At 34.4% G+C, this 19,611-nt stretch overlaps 1 protein-coding gene across 1 annotated transcript in view; it reads left to right on the top strand.

Annotated features, from left to right (window-relative positions):
* The first annotated feature begins 3,229 nt into the window (after nucleotides 1–3,229).
* LOC134235614 (von Willebrand factor A domain-containing protein 7-like) overlaps nucleotides 3,230–19,611 on the top strand; it is a 122,094-nt gene continuing 105,712 nt past the window's right edge. The window contains exons 1-10 of the mRNA XM_062717749.1: nucleotides 3,230–3,598; nucleotides 5,495–5,617; nucleotides 6,793–6,966; nucleotides 7,805–7,880; nucleotides 8,661–8,743; nucleotides 9,288–9,467; nucleotides 9,602–9,829; nucleotides 11,082–11,201; nucleotides 12,764–12,931; nucleotides 13,109–13,266. Of these exons, the coding sequence (XP_062573733.1) occupies nucleotides 3,382–3,598; nucleotides 5,495–5,617; nucleotides 6,793–6,966; nucleotides 7,805–7,880; nucleotides 8,661–8,743; nucleotides 9,288–9,467; nucleotides 9,602–9,829; nucleotides 11,082–11,201; nucleotides 12,764–12,931; nucleotides 13,109–13,266 (1,527 nt within the window). The 5' untranslated portion in view covers nucleotides 3,230–3,381. The remainder of the gene's footprint in view (nucleotides 3,599–5,494; nucleotides 5,618–6,792; nucleotides 6,967–7,804; nucleotides 7,881–8,660; nucleotides 8,744–9,287; nucleotides 9,468–9,601; nucleotides 9,830–11,081; nucleotides 11,202–12,763; nucleotides 12,932–13,108; nucleotides 13,267–19,611) is intronic.

Consider the following 19,611-nt stretch of genomic DNA (forward strand, 5'->3'; position numbering starts at 1 on the left):
GCTAATATTACGTATATTAATGATGATCAAGAAATAAATATAATCGCTGGTGGATTTTCTCCATTATGTTTTTCTTCTTTTGCACGTAAAAAATCATAGTATGGAGACCAAAGACTGAAACTAGACAACTGATCTTATGAATAAACCAATGTCAAATCGGATGATTGTTTAAAGTTCAAAATATGAATGGTCTCCCGCGTGGTGCAATGTTTAGGAAGTCTGCTTTAAAGTCGCGGAGTAACGAGTCAAATCTTATGTAGCGGGTACGAATCCCACTGTGGGACGTGAAAACCGGTCTTTCGGATGAGACCGTATAAACCTAGGTTCTGTGTCGCAGTAGGTGCTGGCACGAAAAAGATCCTTCCCTGCTCAATGGCTGTAAGTGTCGAGTATAGGACAAAATTTGCAGCTCTCAACCGACCAGTGGTGGCATCACCATATGAGTGAAAAATTCTCGAGAGGGGCGTAAAACAAACAAACAAACAAACAAAAATGTAAATGTAGGGATGTAACAATACGATCTTTGCTTGCTGATATAATTTATATAAGCATATAAAAACGCCCAAATTTTAATTGGTTTTTATTTTTAAAAAATACAAATTCAATAAGACTCCCTCGATCTTCATCTTTTTTACTATTAAATGGCTGTATCTCTTTTATTAATTTTTATAAAGAAATAGTGATCTGGGGCTCGTTTCTCAAAAAGTCGTAGTTTTGGGCCTAAGTTAGTCTGACTAAGAAAGTTACGCCAAATTTTAGACGGGCCTAAATCGCGTTTCAGAAAGCGGCGTAAGACTGGGCCTAAGACTTAGACCTCTCCGCTAGGTACTAAGCATGCGCAGATCGTATTTTATTTGGTTTAGAGACTACAATGACACGTGGCGGATCAAATTAATATCAAACTTAAACTTAAATACAGGATGTAAAGCACGGGAAGCACGGCCGCGCTTGCATGTTTTCTGTTTTCAAAGTTTTTCAAACAGATATATTACGCAAACCCATCTGTGTTTTCAAGGTCAAAGCATTACATATAACATAGTACCGGATTCAGTAATTTTGAAAAAGGGACAGATTGGGGTTTGGTAAGGGACCCACAACCACACCAAAAATTGATTGAGTAAATCTTTCGTTATTATTTTGGACAAAGGCCTCCTATCCCCCCGCCTCTACATCCACAAGTGTTATATCAAATAATTAATGGTATTTTGATATGGTCAGAAATAATATATACATTAGAAAAACATAAATTGTGATTCTATTATTTTTATATACATTTGTACATGTTAAGCAACAATTTTGAGAGGCAGGGGAGGGGACAACCAGTATCCAGAGGAAATTTTTCTCTAGAGTGGACGGGCGGAGGTCCCGGCCCCACGGTGTACTACTGTGAAAAATTAAAAATTATATCATACTAATAATAATTAAAACATGGATGAGATTTTTAAAAATTCATCGGTTGTGATAAATTTATATTTTCAATCAATTTTTTCAATATACCTGTATTCATAATGTTGCACTTTGGACATACAGTATTACATTTATGTATTAGATATGATGACTTACTCATCAGTCCATGTAAAAACGTATATATCACTTGCATTATAGCCCACACATTCTCAATAATGGCTTGCAAAAGTTTCATTAATTTAAAATCGAATTCTTGTTATCCACACTACAGCAAGAAATCTAGTAATTTTTATAAATTACTGAAATAATCCTGTTTGAATATTTTCAAATCAGATTTACTAGTATTTACATCGTAAAAGGTACAAATTTCAACATCAACATATTTTCCTTAAATCTAGCCGCCATTTCTTTTTAATTTCCATTGTGAATATTTCATACAATATTTTTTTAGATGCAGGATGTTTCTTGAAGATGTAATCTAGACTTAAAGATATTAACAAGTCGCGATTTTCAGACTCTTAAATAGTTTTTGGATATTTTCTGAATCTCATTTACAATAAAACATTTTTCAACATATTATTGAGTAGTTTTGTTTCAAATGTAATAGGGTTTATTTATCTGCTCATAAATCTAAGGACCCCTTTAACCAAAACTCGTCTGAGAACAGGCACGTAGCAATAGGGAGGGGCCTGCCCCCTTTTTTCCCCAACATTACTTTTATTATTGAAAATGTTTATTGAAAGACTGGTCCCCCCCACACTACAGTCAAGTGATATCAGGGAAATGTAGTATTGTATGCAAGAAAATTGGCACTGAAAGAAGTTGACATTGGAAAAAAAAGTTTGAATTAAAGGGGGAAATTAAAGATGCATTATTTAAGTTAAGGTGCATTAACTTGGTTGATGGCAAATTACCGTATATTTCATATTTTGAAAAATGAATATTATTTCAGGATTTTATTGAAACATTATCCTTTTCAACAAAAAAAAAAACTATCCGAGACCTAGCATCGTTTTAAAAATGTAAATGGGGGATCAGTGGGGCGGGTGGAGGATAAGTAATTGAATAATCTAAGTATTCAGCCGAGAAGAGAAATACTGAAATCGATCAGCCCATAAATAATACAGCTTTTTTTTTTAAACAGAAAACATATTACTACATTGAATAACGGAAGAGTTGCAGCCCCCACCCCACTAGTGGCCACTACGCGTGCCTGCATTTTTTTTTAAATTTTGCGCTTAACCAACTTGAATTCAAAATTCTTAGTTACAAATTTCTTGTTCATCTCACCGTTTGCGGAGAATTGTCTGCATTTCACTACCTTTCTATTTTCCTACATACAGTTGTGTATTTCACGATTTTTTGCATAATCATATAATTATGTATATGTATATGAATAGGTATTATACCGTATACGTATAAAATAGTTATTCTTTTAACTCTTTATGATTAAAACACATGCCCTTTTTTCCAAGTTGTGTACAGACTTAGAACTTACGCCTACTCATGAGCAGGCCTAGATTTAAACCCAAATTTAGTCTCGACTAAGTCTCCGCCTTTTTGTGAAACGCAACTTAGTCCGATTGTCGGGTTTAGTCACTGATTTAGTCCGGACTAAGCTTACGACTGGTCGTAGGTCTTTTTGAGAAACGGGCCCCAGCTGGTGTTAATTTTACTTGAAGAATTGTTTAAATATTTCACATTCTCTTTTTTTATTTATTCGTGCATTCATATGGTTACTATCTAAATCTAAACAAGTAAAACTATAAGCGACAAAAAAACTGAAGTAGTAAAAGAGCTTTGTTTTCAGAAGCTTTTGATTTTCTCGCCTCACGCGACTATCTTTAAACTCTATCACTACACATAAAAGAGATCCCTCAATACTGACATGAATGAATCACTAAGCCGAAATAACCTATAATTTTTGTTGCGCAATTTTCTACCGTGTCCTTGAATATTTCTGCAAACAGCAATATGGATGGTCGATGTTTTATTATTCTGTGCTGTAGTTTTGCAGTTGTTTTAACCTTTCCCTCAAATTTTATGATCGGGGAAGCGGAAACATATAGTCATTGTAGGATAACTTCCTTAGGTATACTACGAGCTACCGTAAAATTTTTGGAGCGCGTCGGTGCACGAAGTAAAAATTTTGATAACGTGGAGCAGGAAGTGAGGGATTATTTTGGAACAGGTGAGTACGTAAACTCTCCGATGTCGGTTTTAAATTTTATAAGTTACTCCGTATCGACACAGTTTTGGGACTATTAACGAAATAATAAACAGACTTTTTGGATAAATTATATTGCATTCTGGAAAATGCATGTTTTGATTTACCTTAACTTGAACTATTTTTATTTTTTTCGGAACGACTAAACATTTATTGATTAAATCTAAAGCTTATAATATCTGCCTATATCTCACCACAGCATTCTCGATTTTCCTTCATTCACTGAAAATCAAAGTAAAGCAAAATGATTGTTTTGTTATTTAATTATCTTGCGAAGTGTTTTTTTTAATCCATACTTTTAAATCTTTCTTAAGGAGGACAAAGAACTATTTTAAAGGGCACACTTGACAAAACTAAGTAGAAAAAAGTATTTGTGTCCTAAAATCTATAAGTACATGGAATTTGAGATCGTTTTACAAAAGGCCTTGCAAAAGTTATAATTTTACGGATTGATAAACACATATTTATGTATACATGTATATTGGTGTTTGACTTCGTTGAACAATGTTGCCGTTGTTACTATAAAAAGAGAAAGAGTTTATGCGAAATACCATCAAAACGCTATTCACCCAGTCCCTAAATTTTTGGTCTGGTTTCAATAAGTAAAGTACACATTGATACACAATTCTGTAAAACGGATTTTGACTTTCGATGATCTTGTTGCCATGGTTAATAAAATTAAATTATGTCTCTTAAATACTTTCAAACTGCTATTTCTTTTACACTTTAAGTTGGATTTCAAAATAACGTGGCACACATGTAAACTACACTAAGATTCATAATTCTCTATATCGGATTTTGATTTTTTGATTTTTCCCCTTTTGTTTTATTGTTTGATTTTGATGAAGGATGTTTCTAAAAAACTTAAATAATTTATGATTTTTAGCTCACCTGAGCCGAAGGCTCAACTGAGCTTTTCTGATCACATTTTGTCCCGCGTCCGTCTGTCTGTCTGTCCGTAAACTTTTCAAATTTTCGAATTCTTCTCAAGAACCGCTGGGCCAATTTCAACCAAACTTGCCACAAAGCATCCTTGGGTAAAGGGGATTCAAGTTTGTTCAAATGAAGGGCCACGCCCTTTTTTAAGGGGAGATAATTATGAATTAGTGAAAAATTATTGGCATTTTTAAAAAATCTTCTTCTCAAGAACCACTGGGCCAGGAAAGATGAAACTCATCCTCAGGTAGTGTAGATTCAAGTTTGTTCAAATCATGACCCCCGGGGGTTGGGCGGGGCCACAATGGGCGACCAAAATTTTACATAGATATGAATAGGAAAATTCTTTAAAAATCTTCTTCTCAAGAAATACAAAGCTATGATTGGTCATATTTATGTGGAAGCATCCTCAGGTAGTGTAGATTCAAGTTTGTTCAAATCATGACAATCCTTCTCAAGAATAACAAAGCCATAATTCTTCATATTTATATGGAAGCATCCCCAGGTAGTGTAGATTCAAGTTTGTTCAAATCATGACCCCCGGGGGTAGGGCGGGGCCACAATGGCCAACCAAAGTTTTACATAGAAATATATAGAAAAATTCTTTAAAAATCATCTTCTCAAGAATAGTAAAGCCATGATTGCATGGTCATGGGACTTCTTTTGGATTAAAACTTTTCAATAATAAACCAATTTTCTAATTTTTCCTAGCCACAGTGCTCAGGTGAGCGATGTGGCCCATGGGCCTCTTGTTTTTAAAAATGCTACTCTTTCGACAGTTTTAGTCTGATTGCAACCTTGCCACAGAAAGAGACTTAATCAGGAATAATTATTTCATTTTATTATTGCTGTTGCAAAGTTATTAGCCTATGCTCTCCTTTCATTTTTCTTTGTTATAGTGGACAGAAACTTCTGGTTTTTCAGATAATGAATCTTACAAAAAGTACTGGACGATTATCAAAGCAATTTGTAAAGTTGAAGGTATAATTCAAAGAGACTTTGTCAACGTTTCATTCTACCACGTAAGCGGCGAGCAGATTCAGTTAGGTATGTTGAATGAGTTCAAGCTTCATAATTATACAAGTGCGTATTTCTATCCCCTTGAATGATCTACTGAATTAGTATATTAAGAATACATGCAGAATGGCACTTCATGGTATGATATTTTATGATCTTTCAGACAGTTTTATATTGTAAAAAATTCTAAAAGAAATTACAAAGTGTGTTTTTTGATAAATTTATGTTTTTAGAAGAGAATTATATATTTGTGAAATCCCCCCCCTCCCTGATTTTTTTTTATTACTGGATATCACTGTTTTTGATTTCATTAGATTGTTTTTAATTTTTAAAAATAAATCTTTTATAAAAATTATGAAATTTATGGAGATAATGAATAGTCTTCAAGCTCGAAAGTCCAAAAAACAATACAAAATAGGAGCAGGGCAAACACGGACCACAAAAACATCAGAGGTGGGATCAGGTGCCATGGAGAAGTGAGCATCCACTGCCGACAGTCACACCTGCCATGTTGTCCTTGTCATGATCGGTAGATATCGGAAAATTCCGTCGTCAACTCAGTGTATTCATAATGGACTAACAGTTAGTATGAAAAACGTCAGTCAGTATTTGACTTAATGACAATTTGTTTTTGTTGAAAAAATCATTGTATCGACCATAGAACTTTGGAAAATTGATGATTACTTTAAACTAGACTGCTGATATTTTTGTTTCATCAACTTTGATTGTGAGTGACTTATCTCAATTTAGAAATAGTTCACACGTAGAGCTTGCTCTTGCGTATGGGATCAGCTGAGAGATTTAAAACATATATATGAAGGCGATGAAGGTATTTGCTGCATATCTATTGAAAATTGACGATTGAACAGTAAAAGAATCATAATCCCTAAATATTTTCAACCCAACTTAAATTAAGATCTTAATCACTAATCATCCACGTCCAAAATACAATGTTTCAGTCATATTTTTGGCCTTTGCTGCTTTTATTTTACACTGATTAATGGTCCACGTACTGAAAAAGATAAAATATGTCCTTCCACAACTACATCTAAATAAGTTGCTTCGGCAAAACTTTTTTTTTTCTTCAAACTTTTTGAATGATATAACACTAATAAAAAACCCTATCAATATGCAAAATTATGTAATTGAAAGAATTATGTTAAGTTAAAGCTTATCATGCATTCCATATGGTTTATCTATTTCAGCCCATATTTACATCAGAAATTTACGACACGAAATCATGCACTTTTCTAAAGCAGCTGTTCCTGACATCTCAGAAATAAGAGAAGTAGTCGCAAGAGCTTTGTACACTATCCAGGAATTTTACAGCAATACAAACTGGATAGAACTTCATGGAAATGCTGTTTATGAAGATTTTGGTACGTTATTTAGACATGCAAAATGACTTGATTTTTGTCAGTAATCTTTGCATAATGTGACTATCTTAAAATTCAGGTACATTTACATCGGTATAAGTATATTAACATGAAAGGGGTGTGCCTCTGTAATGCAGGGATTACATGTAATGATTTTATTACCATTACATGTGTCTTTTATTAATTTCAATCTGAAGTTGAAAATTATTACATGTCATGGAGAAAAACATACAGTTTTTCAATATACTTATTCATCTCTGCAATATTTAATTAATTTTAATAATTCAGAACATTTAATTATTATTTTTAATTACATATTTCAGAGATTGATAAGTATATTGAAATACTGTAAATTTTTCTCCATGACGCATGTACGAAAGAAACTTTTAACAATGATTATCGCTCCCTGAATGTTGAGTTTATAAAGAAAGATTGGCATCCACTGAATTGTATCTCCATTATTTCTTAAGAAAACACATTACAATTTCAATATTGAATTTTGATGAAAATGATGTGAATGCTGCTTTATTGTGCTAATTGGCTTACCTTTTTTTTGAGGGCCGTCTTTTTTTTGTTGTTGGGGCCTGTCATTTGTACTTGTTTGGCAGTCCATCCATTCTTTTCCCAGAGATACTAAAAGCATTAACAATTATTCGTGTACTTTACGTCTATTTTATACATCTCCGAGATCCCCCTCCAAAAACGTTTGCTGGAGAATAGGTTTTCGTCTTTGTTGGCCCATATATGGATTTATCTGTTTGTTTGAAGTATGCAGATTTCTACTTAATGCTAGGTATTATTAAAAAGAATAATCCAGCTAGTTTTATCTGTGAAATTTCAGGGCAAGACAATGTAACATTAGTAGAAGCGGCGGGCCTGAAAGAGGATACATGTACCAACTGTAATTATACAGAAGGGTAAACAGGCATACAACATCTAATCATTTAACATTTTACTTTATTTAAATTAAAGTATTTATATCTGTTGATTTTTTTAGATTGAGCTAAGTCGAGACGGATAAATTTTTAAGCTTGGATTACAATAAAATTTAAAGTTTATGTTAAGTAGACAAATTGACTCGTATAAATTTGAGTCTTTAAAATACCTAACCTAACTGAAAAAAAGATATGTTTGTAAAACACTGATGCCCCTGTATGGAAGCTTATTGCAGGGGTCTTGTATTTCTCAAGTGTAAGTCAAACTCCAAAGGTCAAGGTCAATTTTTTTGGTTTCGATAGGAAGGTTTTGTCATAGAAAATAAACCTGTGAAATATAAAAGCCGGCGTTTTAACTGTTCAAAAGTTATGATCAAAGGACAAGCCATAAGCTGCCGTACGGGGGCATAAGAATTTCACAAATACATCTTGTAAGACATGTCTTTGTTAATTGAATCTTTTTTTTATATATACAAGTTATTTAAAAAGAGATGTAAAATGAGGAAAATCCGTTTGCTTAAGTGACATAATACTTGAAACTAAAGATGTATCATAAGTTTGACCCAAAAAACGTTTTGAAACAAAATTTCTTATCATCTTTTAAATTGTTTGTATTTAATGTTAGAAATTAATGCAGCAAAACATTTTATCAGAATAAATGATCTTGAAATGCGAAATGGATAAAAAAGATAATAAAATTAATATGAATTATATTTATTATATAAGATTTTCAACATACGTATATGCTTTTATTCTTTTAAGGCTTTCAATGTGTGACAACAACTTAGTTGCTGACAAATTAACAAGTGGCTACAAGTCAGGACAAGAAGTAACAAAACCTTTCCGTGAGTCATCTATCTTTTTTTTTTTGCTCAGTTTGATAATGTCCACTTCAGATATAAAACACCTTTGGATCATAACTTTCATAACAAAAATGTACTATAGTTACGCTGCTTACGCATGCACTACTGTAAATCAAAGATTTTCTTTTAGCTAATCAAAGTATTTTTACTATGAACTACAAAATTCCTACAAATAATTTTTTATGATAAAAACGTATTTTTTTCTATATTATTTTTTTAACAATTTTTTTCACCTATTTTGAGAAAATTAAGAAATATTAACGCTCCAATTCTCCAAAAAAAGTTCTAGAGTAAGGTTTTAGAGTAATTCAAAATATAAGTTTTTACTATAATAAAAAGTATAGTTAACATAAGTATATTTTTGTTATGTTTAACATGTAGAAGACATTCGATTTTTTAAAAGTTTTGTGTATTTTTGTATATACAAATCTTTGAATAAGCATGATAGCCCAATAATTTTATCACCACTCGAATGATTCACATGCATGTATTTCTGATAAATGTTTTCTTCAAAAAACGTTTTAAGGACAGGGATTAAGTGGAAAATGTAGTCACGGAACACAAGACGACGAAAGCCGATTTATGACCGCCACTGGCGGTATATACAAGGGGAGATCTGTTCAAAGGGAGGCTCCACATAGCAACTTCCACAGCGCAGCCGCAGAGGCAGCTATTTCCGCTACAAAGTACTTTCTAGTTGCTCCAGGTTGTTGGCATTGTACATTTAATAAACAATACATGTAAAGAAACTGATGGTTTATCTCTTTTCTTACAAACTGCATACAAAAATTAAACATGTATGAAAAAACATTTTTATCATATTTTGTCTTCAAATTTTAGATAAGGGGCTTTTAAGCCTCATGGGTGAGAAGGTCTTCCGGGATGTTTTTGGAATACGAAGCAGAGAGGAAGTGGTAAAGACGTCTTTAACTTTCGTTATTGATGTCACGGGCTCCATGGGTGATAACATTAAAGAGGTCATAAAGGGAACGCAGAAAATCGTCAGTGAAGCTAGAGACTCTCAATTTGTGCCAGGAAACTACATTCTCGTCACATTTTCTGATCCTGGTTGGTACAAAAATCCTTTTCGTCCGACTTTTACCATATGAATTAACTGTAAGCCCTTGAGCATAAATGACATGTAGATTTTCTCGAAATATGAATTATAAAAACTGGTTTCGTTGTCAAATTATAGCATGATTATAATTATAACTAGAAAGTCTGCTATTGCAAGTAATAGCATATGTCGCCCCGAACTGGACAAGACTTTCATTTTTTCATCACTAAAACAATACCCATTAGCTAAGCTTGGACAACCATCAACTCGTATCAGTCCTTTCAGTACTTTGATTTAAAAATCAACGTTAATTTCCCCTGTTTCCATGGAAACTATTGACAATTTGCAAATTTTAAATCCAATGAGCACAATTTCAGATACTAATCATAACATAAATAAAATTTCATGAAGAATGTTCAAAGGACTAGAGAGAACACCCGCGGACAAAATTCGTAGCTTTTTGCAGGTTTCCATGGCAACGGTAGCCATTTTGAAACTGAATGACCACACAACACAACTAAAACCAGTGATCCTCCTTTGAGGTAAGTTTCAGGAAGATTGTCCCAGCCATCTCCGAGAAACAGCCTGGAGAACAAAAACATGCATACAATCGCAATATGTCACCCGACTTCGTTCGGGGCGACATAATTAAAAGAAGGTGAAAGTACAATGTAACGAACACGGACCTTGAAAATTCAATAGAAGATCAGGCGCCTAGGAAAAGAAAGCATTCCCTGTAGACCGGCCAAACTGCTGTGCAGCTTACCTTGTACGTACTGATGAAAAATATACGGAGATAACGAACAGTATTCAAGATCAAAAATCCATTAAACAATACAAAATAGGAACAGAACAAACAAAAAGACGGAATGTTCACCTAGGCTAGTTAAATTTTGTTTAAAAACAAAGGTCAAAGAAAAAGTATGAAACCATTGATAGTTAATTTAGATTGCAAATTCATTGTAACAAACACAGAGCTAATGAAGAACTTAAATTCAACTTGATTGTAGAAAACTCTATAAAGTAACAAATGAATTGAAATAACTTTCAGAGTGTATGCATAACATGCATAAGAAATAACGTTTACAGCAGTTAATATTTTTGTGAGCAGTAAAGATAAGAGTTTAAAAGAACATTTGCTGGAACCAGCAATGTATCTTTAATTGAAAGGATTTATCTGAATTTTAGGAAGGTTACATCAAACTAATCTTGATTAGTTGGTATGTTGAATATATTTTTTAACAAAAATATTTACTTCTAAAGAATCGTTGACGACTGGTAGAAAAACAACAGATCCACAAACCATGATAACATGGCTTCAGAATCTAAAGGTCAGTGGAGGTGATGATTGTCCCGAATATGCTTTGACTGGATTGTTAAAAGGTACGAAATGGATTCAGGTTTATTTTGTACGTTTCCACTTAGTTTATTTTTTATGCCCCCCTTCGAAGAAGGGAGGACATATTGCTTTGCTGCTGTCTGTCGGTCCTCCACCAGTTTCTGTTCATTTTCTTTGCAGAGGTTGTACCTATTGATATGAAATTAAATATACAGATTTATAATAAAAATATCTAGGTCAAGGTCTGTTTTCGGTATAATTGGACCATTTTGGACAAACTATGCCCCTTCGACCTCGAAAAATTCCAATTATTTGGGTGAGGGAGGCTTGAGTATTTTACAAACATCTCTTGTTTAAAAATATATTATTTTGAATGATATAAAAACGGTCTGCAAAAATCCGAACCGAAAATATCGTATTGTATATGTTTATAAGTTAAATAACTTGATATTATTGAAACACTTATTAAATAAAATTTCGGCACTAAGATATGTTGACTTGGTTAGTTTCAAAATACTTAAAATTTACTGTGTAATTCATTTTTTTTTATAGCGAGCGCAGCGAGCGTCGCGAAGCGACGCTCGCGAAGCGAGCTCAATAGACTAACGTGTAAGAACAGAGGAAATTCGGATTGAAATCTGTACATACGTCAGCCAAATTTCTCTGTGCAACATTCCCAGAATTCCTGCACTACCCAATGTCCTTTGCGCGAATAAATCAAAAATAGTAGAAAAAATAAGGGAACATTGTTTCTTACCGAAATCTTAACGATATGATTTTGCCTTACCTTATTCAAAAAAATACCCCCATGCCACAACACCGGCCTTCACCTTGCCCTTCGGAAATGATACAAATGACGTCACCGGAAACTTACGAATTTTGACGATATGCTAATTAAGTCATGTCGGTTGCTTCCGTGAAATAGATAAATAAATATACAATAACGTAAAGCATAAAAAGCTTTCAGTTTGTAGAAATCTTTCAAAGAAACAAAAAATAACTCTGCAATTTTTTTCGACCCAAATTGCACTAGGTCTATAGTTTCAAACAGACGCTCGGCTGTCTCCGTAAGCTCCGACGAGCTCCGTGACGTCGTTTACGTCACAGGTAGTCGAGATGTCTCGTGCGGCTTGATGTTTGAAGTGGCTGATCAATTTTTTAGAGTGTTTTTGATGGTACAACTGCGCTCGCCCCAACGGTCACACCGTAAAACATATTACGAAAAGATTCAAAAGTACACATCATTTGTAAATGACCTCGGGTGGACTCAAAGTATAATATTTTTGAAATATAATTTTGATGAATAGAATACTGCATAGTAAAAGCCTTGAGTCCCATACTATATTTAAAGGGGCTAGGGGGTTGCAGCCATTTTCAGACTAATTCGATCTCCTTTAGAAAAAGAGCTCCATATAAAAATATACAAAAATGATCATTTAAAACTAAAATATATGACTTTTTCTTTGCCAAATGATTGACAGACTAAGATACCGTATCTTAAAAAATAATTATTTAAATCTGGTGGTTAATTTGTGGTTATTTTGTTGACCTCCAGCCTCCTTAAGTATATGCAATTATCGATCTGTTTTATGTCTTGTTTCATTAGGGATAGAAATGTCGAATAAAAATTCGAAGATTTATATCTATACTGACGCAGACGCAAAGGACGAAGACCTACAACCTCAGGTGAATGCAAAAGCGAAAGCAAAATCTGTAATACCTACATTTATCCTGACTGGACAATGTTCTTCAAGAAAGAAAAGGGAAATTCAAGGTAGATTTCAGGAGATAAATAAGAATTGCTGAATTGCTAAAAAATGAAGATGAATTACAAAAGAAATCGTATCTTACGCATCTAAAAATATGCAAAATGCTTATAATTTACGATTAATTTTAGTATTTTGACCCCATTTTTTATTATTTGTTTTCATTTTGACCACATACTTTTCAGATAAGTCATCAGAAAGGTTTCCTATTGAACAGATACGATCTTACCGTAAGAAGAGGTCGAGCTTAAAGGTGTTTCAGGCAATAGCTGAACAAGCTGGAGGTAAAGTCATTCAAACAAAAGTGGAGCTACTTGGAGCTATTGTGGAGAAGGAAATTAAGGTTTCATTTGTCTTTTATGTCTACTAGTATTTAAACAATTAAAACATATTCCGACCAATGTCCTTACTTCAACAAATGCATGTTTTACATTGTTTTTAGCTCACCTGAGCCAAAGGCTCAAGTGAGCTTTTCTGATCAAAATTTGTCCGTTGTCTGTCGTTGTCGGCGTTGTCGTCGTTGGCGTTGTCGTTGTAAACTTTTCACATTTTCATCTTCTTCTCAAGAACCACTGGGCCAATTTCAACCAAACTTGCTACAAAGTATCCTTGGGTAAAGGGGATTCAAGTTTGTTCAAATGAAGGGCCACGCCCTTTTCCAAGGGGAGATACAATGTAATTAGGAATAAGAGAAAAATTAATGACATTTTTAAAAAATCTTCTTCTCAAGAACCACTGGTCCCGGAAAGATGAAACTCATGTGGAATCATCCTCAGGTAGTGTAGATTCAAGTTTGTTCAAATCATGACCCCCAGGGGTAGGGTGGGGCCAAAATGGCCGATCAAAGTTTTACATAGGAATATATAGGAAAAATCTTTAAAAATCTTCTTCTCAAGAACCACTAAGCCAGGAAAGATGAAACTCATACGGAATTATCCCCATGTAGTGGAGATTCAAGTTTGTTCAAATCATGACCCCTGGGGGTAGGGTGGGGTCAAAATGGCCGATCAAAGTTTTACAAAGGAATTTATAGGAAAAATCTTTAAAAATCTTCTTCTCCACAACCACTGGGGCAGGAAAGATGAAACCCATATGGAATCATCCTCAGTTAGTGTAGATTCAAGTTTGTTCAAATCATGACCCCTGGGGGACCCCTGGGGGTAGGGTGGGGCCAAAATGGCTGATCAATGTTGTACATAGGAATACATAGGAGAAATCTTTTAAAATAATCTTCTCAAGAACCACTAGGGCAGGAAAGATGAAACTCATACGGAATTATCCCCATGTAGTGGAGATTCAAGTTTGTTCAAATCATGACCCCTGGGGGTAGGGTGGGGTCAAAATGGCCGATCAAAGTTTTACAAAGGAATTTATAGGAAAAATCTTTAAAAATCTTCTTCTCAAGAACCACTGAGCCAGGAAAGATGAAACTCATGTGGAATCATCCTCAGGTAGTGTAGATTCAAGTTTGTTCAAATCATGACCCCTGGGGGTAGGGTGGGGCCAAAATGGCCGATCAAAGTTTTACATAGGAATATATAGGAACAATCTTTAAAAATCTTCTTCTCAAGAACCACTAGGCCAGGAAAGATGAAACCCATATGGAATCATCCTCAGTTAGTGAAGATTCAAGTTTGTTCAAATCATGACCCCTGGGGGTAGGGTGGGGCCAAAATGGCCGATCAAAGTTTTACATAGGAATATATAGGAAAAATCTTTAAAAATCTTCTTCTCAAGAACCACTAAGCCAGGAAAGATGAAACTCATACGGAATTATCCCCATGTAGTGGAGATTCAAGTTTGTTCAAATCATGACCCCTGGGGGTAGGGTGGGGTCAAAATGGCCGATCAAAGTTTTACAAAGGAATATATAGGAAAAATCTTTAAAAATCTTCTTCTCAAGAACCACTGAGCCAGGAAAGATGAAACTCATGTGGAATCACCTCAGGTAGTGTACATTCAAGTTTGTTCAAATCATGACCCCTGGGGGTAGGGTGGGGCCAAAATGGCCGATCAAAGTTTTACATAGGAATATATAGGAACAATCTTTAAAAATCTTCTTCTCAAGAACCACTAGGCCAGGAAAGATGAAACCCATATGGAATCATCCTCAGGTAGTGTAGATTCAAGTTTGTTCAAATCATGACCCCTGGGGGTAGGGTGGGGCCAAAATGGCCGATCAAAGTTTTACATAGGAATATATAGGAAAAATCTTTAAAAATCTTCTTCTCAAGAACCACTAGGCCAGGAAAGATGAAACTCATGTGGAATCTTCTTCAGGTAGTGTAGATTCAAGATTGTTCAAATCATGAACCCCTGGGGGGTTAAAATTCAAGAACCCCCCCCCCCCCCTCAGTAAACTTTCAGTTCTGATCTGATGTGTGCTTTTTCCTAGCAAATTACTCAGGTGAGCGATGTTGCCCCTGGGCCTCTTGTTCATACTTATTGGGGAACACAAGTGCTGGGTGATCATATATTTATCCCCATATCCTTAAAATCCCAGTACATGCAGTTAAACTCACACGCCTTGATCGGTTGTACAACTGAATAAATTATATTAAAGTTGTGACTGTTTATGTGTAGTATCATTCCAGAATCGAATTTTATGTAAAAACGTTATCATACTGGAAAAAAGCCTAGTAAAATAGGGTTGTTGCAACCACTATTGAAATAACGACCACTATTGAAACTAGTGCTAATTGTAACGGGGACCGTTACAGATGTTCCCCAAACGCTCCCCATCTCCCTTTTGGTGCCATATTCCCTGTAAGCTTCATTAAATAAGACAAACTTTATGCATTTGAGACTAACAACGTTTACCCAGAAGGGTACCAAGTTCATTCAAAGAAGAAGGTATGGTTTTAGCTTTATTGCGCCCTAAAAATGTAATGACATAAAAAAGTTTTGAAACTGGCTTAAATATTAGTTAAATAAATGACTCTGATAAATCAGGAAAGAATATGGCAAGAAGGTTTACCATTCTGCAAATATGACGTCATTAATGTGAAGCATTTCTCTATTTTCAACAGAAAAAGCCTCAAAATTGAACATTTCAAGGGTGATTTTCCTTTAGAAAACAATGTCCACAGCCGTCGCCCACGTTAGTTTTTTGATATTTTGTGCAAAATTTAATAACAAATCACATATCTTAAGATCTTTGTGGGCGATGCCTGTGGACAATGTTATCTGAAAGAAAATTTCATTGAAAATCGGTGTCTTCTGCAACTTTTTAAAGAAAATACGGGAAAATGCATATGTTTATGATGTCATAATTAGCATTCCAAACACATGTGAGAAAAATGACTTGTATGATTTTTCTGCATTGAATTTCAATTATTTAAAAAGCATGAGTTTTCAACTTTTACACCAGTTTCATTTTTTTTTAGAAAATCACAGGGCAAAATATGTATGAAAACCATACCTTCTTCTTTAGCACTGCACGCGTGCGCATGTGAATGCATGTGCGTAATGACCATATCATCTTTTCTACACAATCTGTATACTTTAATATACTAAATATTAAAGTATTTAATCCAAAAGTATGAAAGAATACGCTCATTCAAGTGTATTTTTGATTGTATTCATTTCACGTGCACGCACGTGCATACATGAGCATGGTGACATACCTTCTTGTAGAAGTCCATTACATCTATCTATGTTCTGAATCCCACTCCGTTTGGTTGAAAACCAAGGGAGTTATAGCTGATTAAAGTTTTAGCCAATCAGATTGCAGTGTACGTTCACGCATGTGTATTGATGTGCATGGTGATCATACCTTCTTGTAGAAGTCCATTATATCTATCTATGTTCCAAATCTCATCCTGTTTAATTGAAAACTAAGGGAGTTATAGCTATTTAAAGTTTCGGCCAATCAGATTGCAGCGCACGTACACGCACGTGTATGGATGTGAATGGTGACCATACCTTCTTGTAGAAGTCCATTATATCTATCTATGTTCCAAATCTCATCCTGTTTAATTGAAAACTAAGGGAGTTATAGCTATTTAAAGTTTCAGCCAATCAGATTGCAGCGCACGTGCATGCACGTGTTTTCATGATAATTTTTATATATCATTTTGTAGGATATCCTAATGCATGGCTATGTTCAAAATTTCAAAGGATTTCATCAAAAAACAAGAAAGATATTGAGACTTTAGTTTCAGTCAATCAGAGCGAAGCGCACGTGCATGCGCGTGAGAACTTGCTATTTTGACCATGTCTTATTGTCTATCCTACTAATATATCCTTATATTATGAGTTTCAGAGCATTTCATCAAAAATGTAAAAAGTTACGCCGATATCAATTAAATCGTCATTTTTCGTGTTGCACGTGCGCGCTCTTGCAAGCACGTGCGCGCAAAATGACCTTTGTTCGGCAAATCTACATAACATGTCTACTGACCCTAAAAACATTTTACCTTACTCGGATGTGTAGTTTACAAGATCACTCGAGGACAAAATTTTCCCAGGAATAATAATAATAATAATAATAATAACTAGTGCTAATTGTAACGGGCACCGTTACAGATGTTCCCCAAACGCTCCCCAACTCCCTTTTGGTGCCACATTCCCTGTAAGCTTCATTAAATAAGACAAATTCTGTGCATTTTTTACTTTAACAACTTTTTCTCAGAAGGATACCAATTATATTCAAATTTTAGCATTGCACCCAATCGCATGTGCGTTAAGATCATATCTTCTTGTCTACACTATTTATCATCTTTAAATATAGTATATATTAAAGCATTCAGTCCAAAAGTATTAAAATCAGGCATTCAAGTGTATTTTTAATTTCACTCATTCCAAATGCATGCACGTGCGTGCACGTGCATGACGACAATACCTTCTTGTAAGAGTCCCTTATATTTATCTAATCACATCCTGTTTGGTTGAAAAACAAGGGAGTTATAGCCATTTCAAGTTTTGGCCAATCAGATTGCAGCACACGTGTATGCGCGTGATTTCATAAATATTTTTCTGAATCATATCGTAAGATATCTTAATGTATGACTATGTTTTAAATTTCAAAGCATTTCATCAAAAAACAAATGAGATATAGCCATTTAAAGTTTCAGCCAATCAAATTGCAGCACACATGCATGCGCATGATTTCATGAAATTTTTTTATATCATATTGTAGGATATCCTAATGCATGACTACGTTTTAAATTTCAAAGCATTTTGTCAAAAAATAAAGGAGATATAGCCATTTAAAGTTTCAGCCAATCAGATTACAGCACACGTGCATGCGCGTGATTTCATGAAATTTTTTATATATCATATTGTAGGATATCCTAAAGCATGGCTATGTTTAAAATTTGAAAGGGTTTCATCAAAAAACAAAAGAGATATTGAGATTTTAGTTTCAGCCAATCAGAGCAAAGCGCACGTGCACGCGCGTGAGTTCGGTCTAATTTGACAGTGTCGTTATATTAACAATATTAATATATCCTAAAGTAATGAATTTCAAAGCATTTCATCAAAAAATGTAAAAGTTATGGCTATATTAACTATATCAGTCATTTAACATACTTCACGCGCCCACACGTGCAGGCGTATGCGCGCAAAATGACCTTCGTTCAGCACATCTACACAACACACCTATTAACCCTAAAAAGGTTTTAACTTAATTGGGTGAACAGTTTCTGAGAACACTTCCGGACAAAAAAAGTCCGGAGAAGAAATAAGAAGAAAAAAGAATAATAATAATAACTAGATGCGTTCTTGTTGCTGGAGCAACAAGCAGGTCTTCCGACCGACTTTTCGTTAGAGTTCTATGCTGTGTCCTTCCAGGAAATAGATTTCAGAGTGCATTTTTTTTGTTTACGTTTATTCATAGCAGTCTCTCCACATTACATCATGATTACTACAGGTATATCTCAAAAGATCTCTAAAAATAGCTTATAAAAATCGGCAAAATATTCCATACATGTTGAAAAAGAGAGAAAAGTCATTTACAAATGAAAAAAGGTAGAAACAAAGAAAAAATTTTTGAAACCCCCCAGCGGGATTCGAACCCCCATCAGTGGGACAAAGTTTGGTTCGGTCATATCTTTTTAACATATGCATGCATCAACATATTGAACATATATTTAGAGTTCTCATACGACACTCTATAAACCTTGAAAAAACTAAAGAAAAATATCGAAAAACAAAAAAGTTGAAAAATTGCACTTTTTGAATTCACTTCCGTTTGCGACCGGAAGTGCTGACGACGAAAAATAAATGTCGTTGCCCATAATGGAATTCGATGTTCGATCACGTCAGTGATTTTCACTTTCATATCTTTAGCCGTTCTCGAGAAAACCGCTGGACAAAATGCCTTTTTAAAAAAACAAAAATCCCCAAAAATCGCGAATGAAAGTGAATTTTGAAAAAATGAAAAACACGTCTGGAGATATTCTCATGATGCATCATCCCTGTAAAAATCTTTCAAATCCGTCCACGCACAGCTGAGATATCGCCCTAACTATGAAAAAAAGAATAATAATAATAATAATAAAAAAACAGACGAATAACAATAAGGTCTTCCGAAGGAAGTCGGAAGACCTTAATAATAATAAGAAGAAACAGAGTAAAAACAATATGTTCCCCAACTTCGTTTGGGGAACATAATAAGAAACAGAGTAAAAACAATATGTTCCCCAACTTCGTTTGGGGAACATAATAATAGGGTTATCTATTTTGG

This window comes from Saccostrea cucullata, unplaced genomic scaffold (assembly GCF_032062105.1).
Source record: "Saccostrea cucullata isolate Sc308-1 unplaced genomic scaffold, CSIRO_AGI_Scuc_v1 ctg309, whole genome shotgun sequence".
Taxonomy (NCBI): Eukaryota; Metazoa; Mollusca; class Bivalvia; order Ostreida; family Ostreidae; genus Saccostrea; species Saccostrea cuccullata.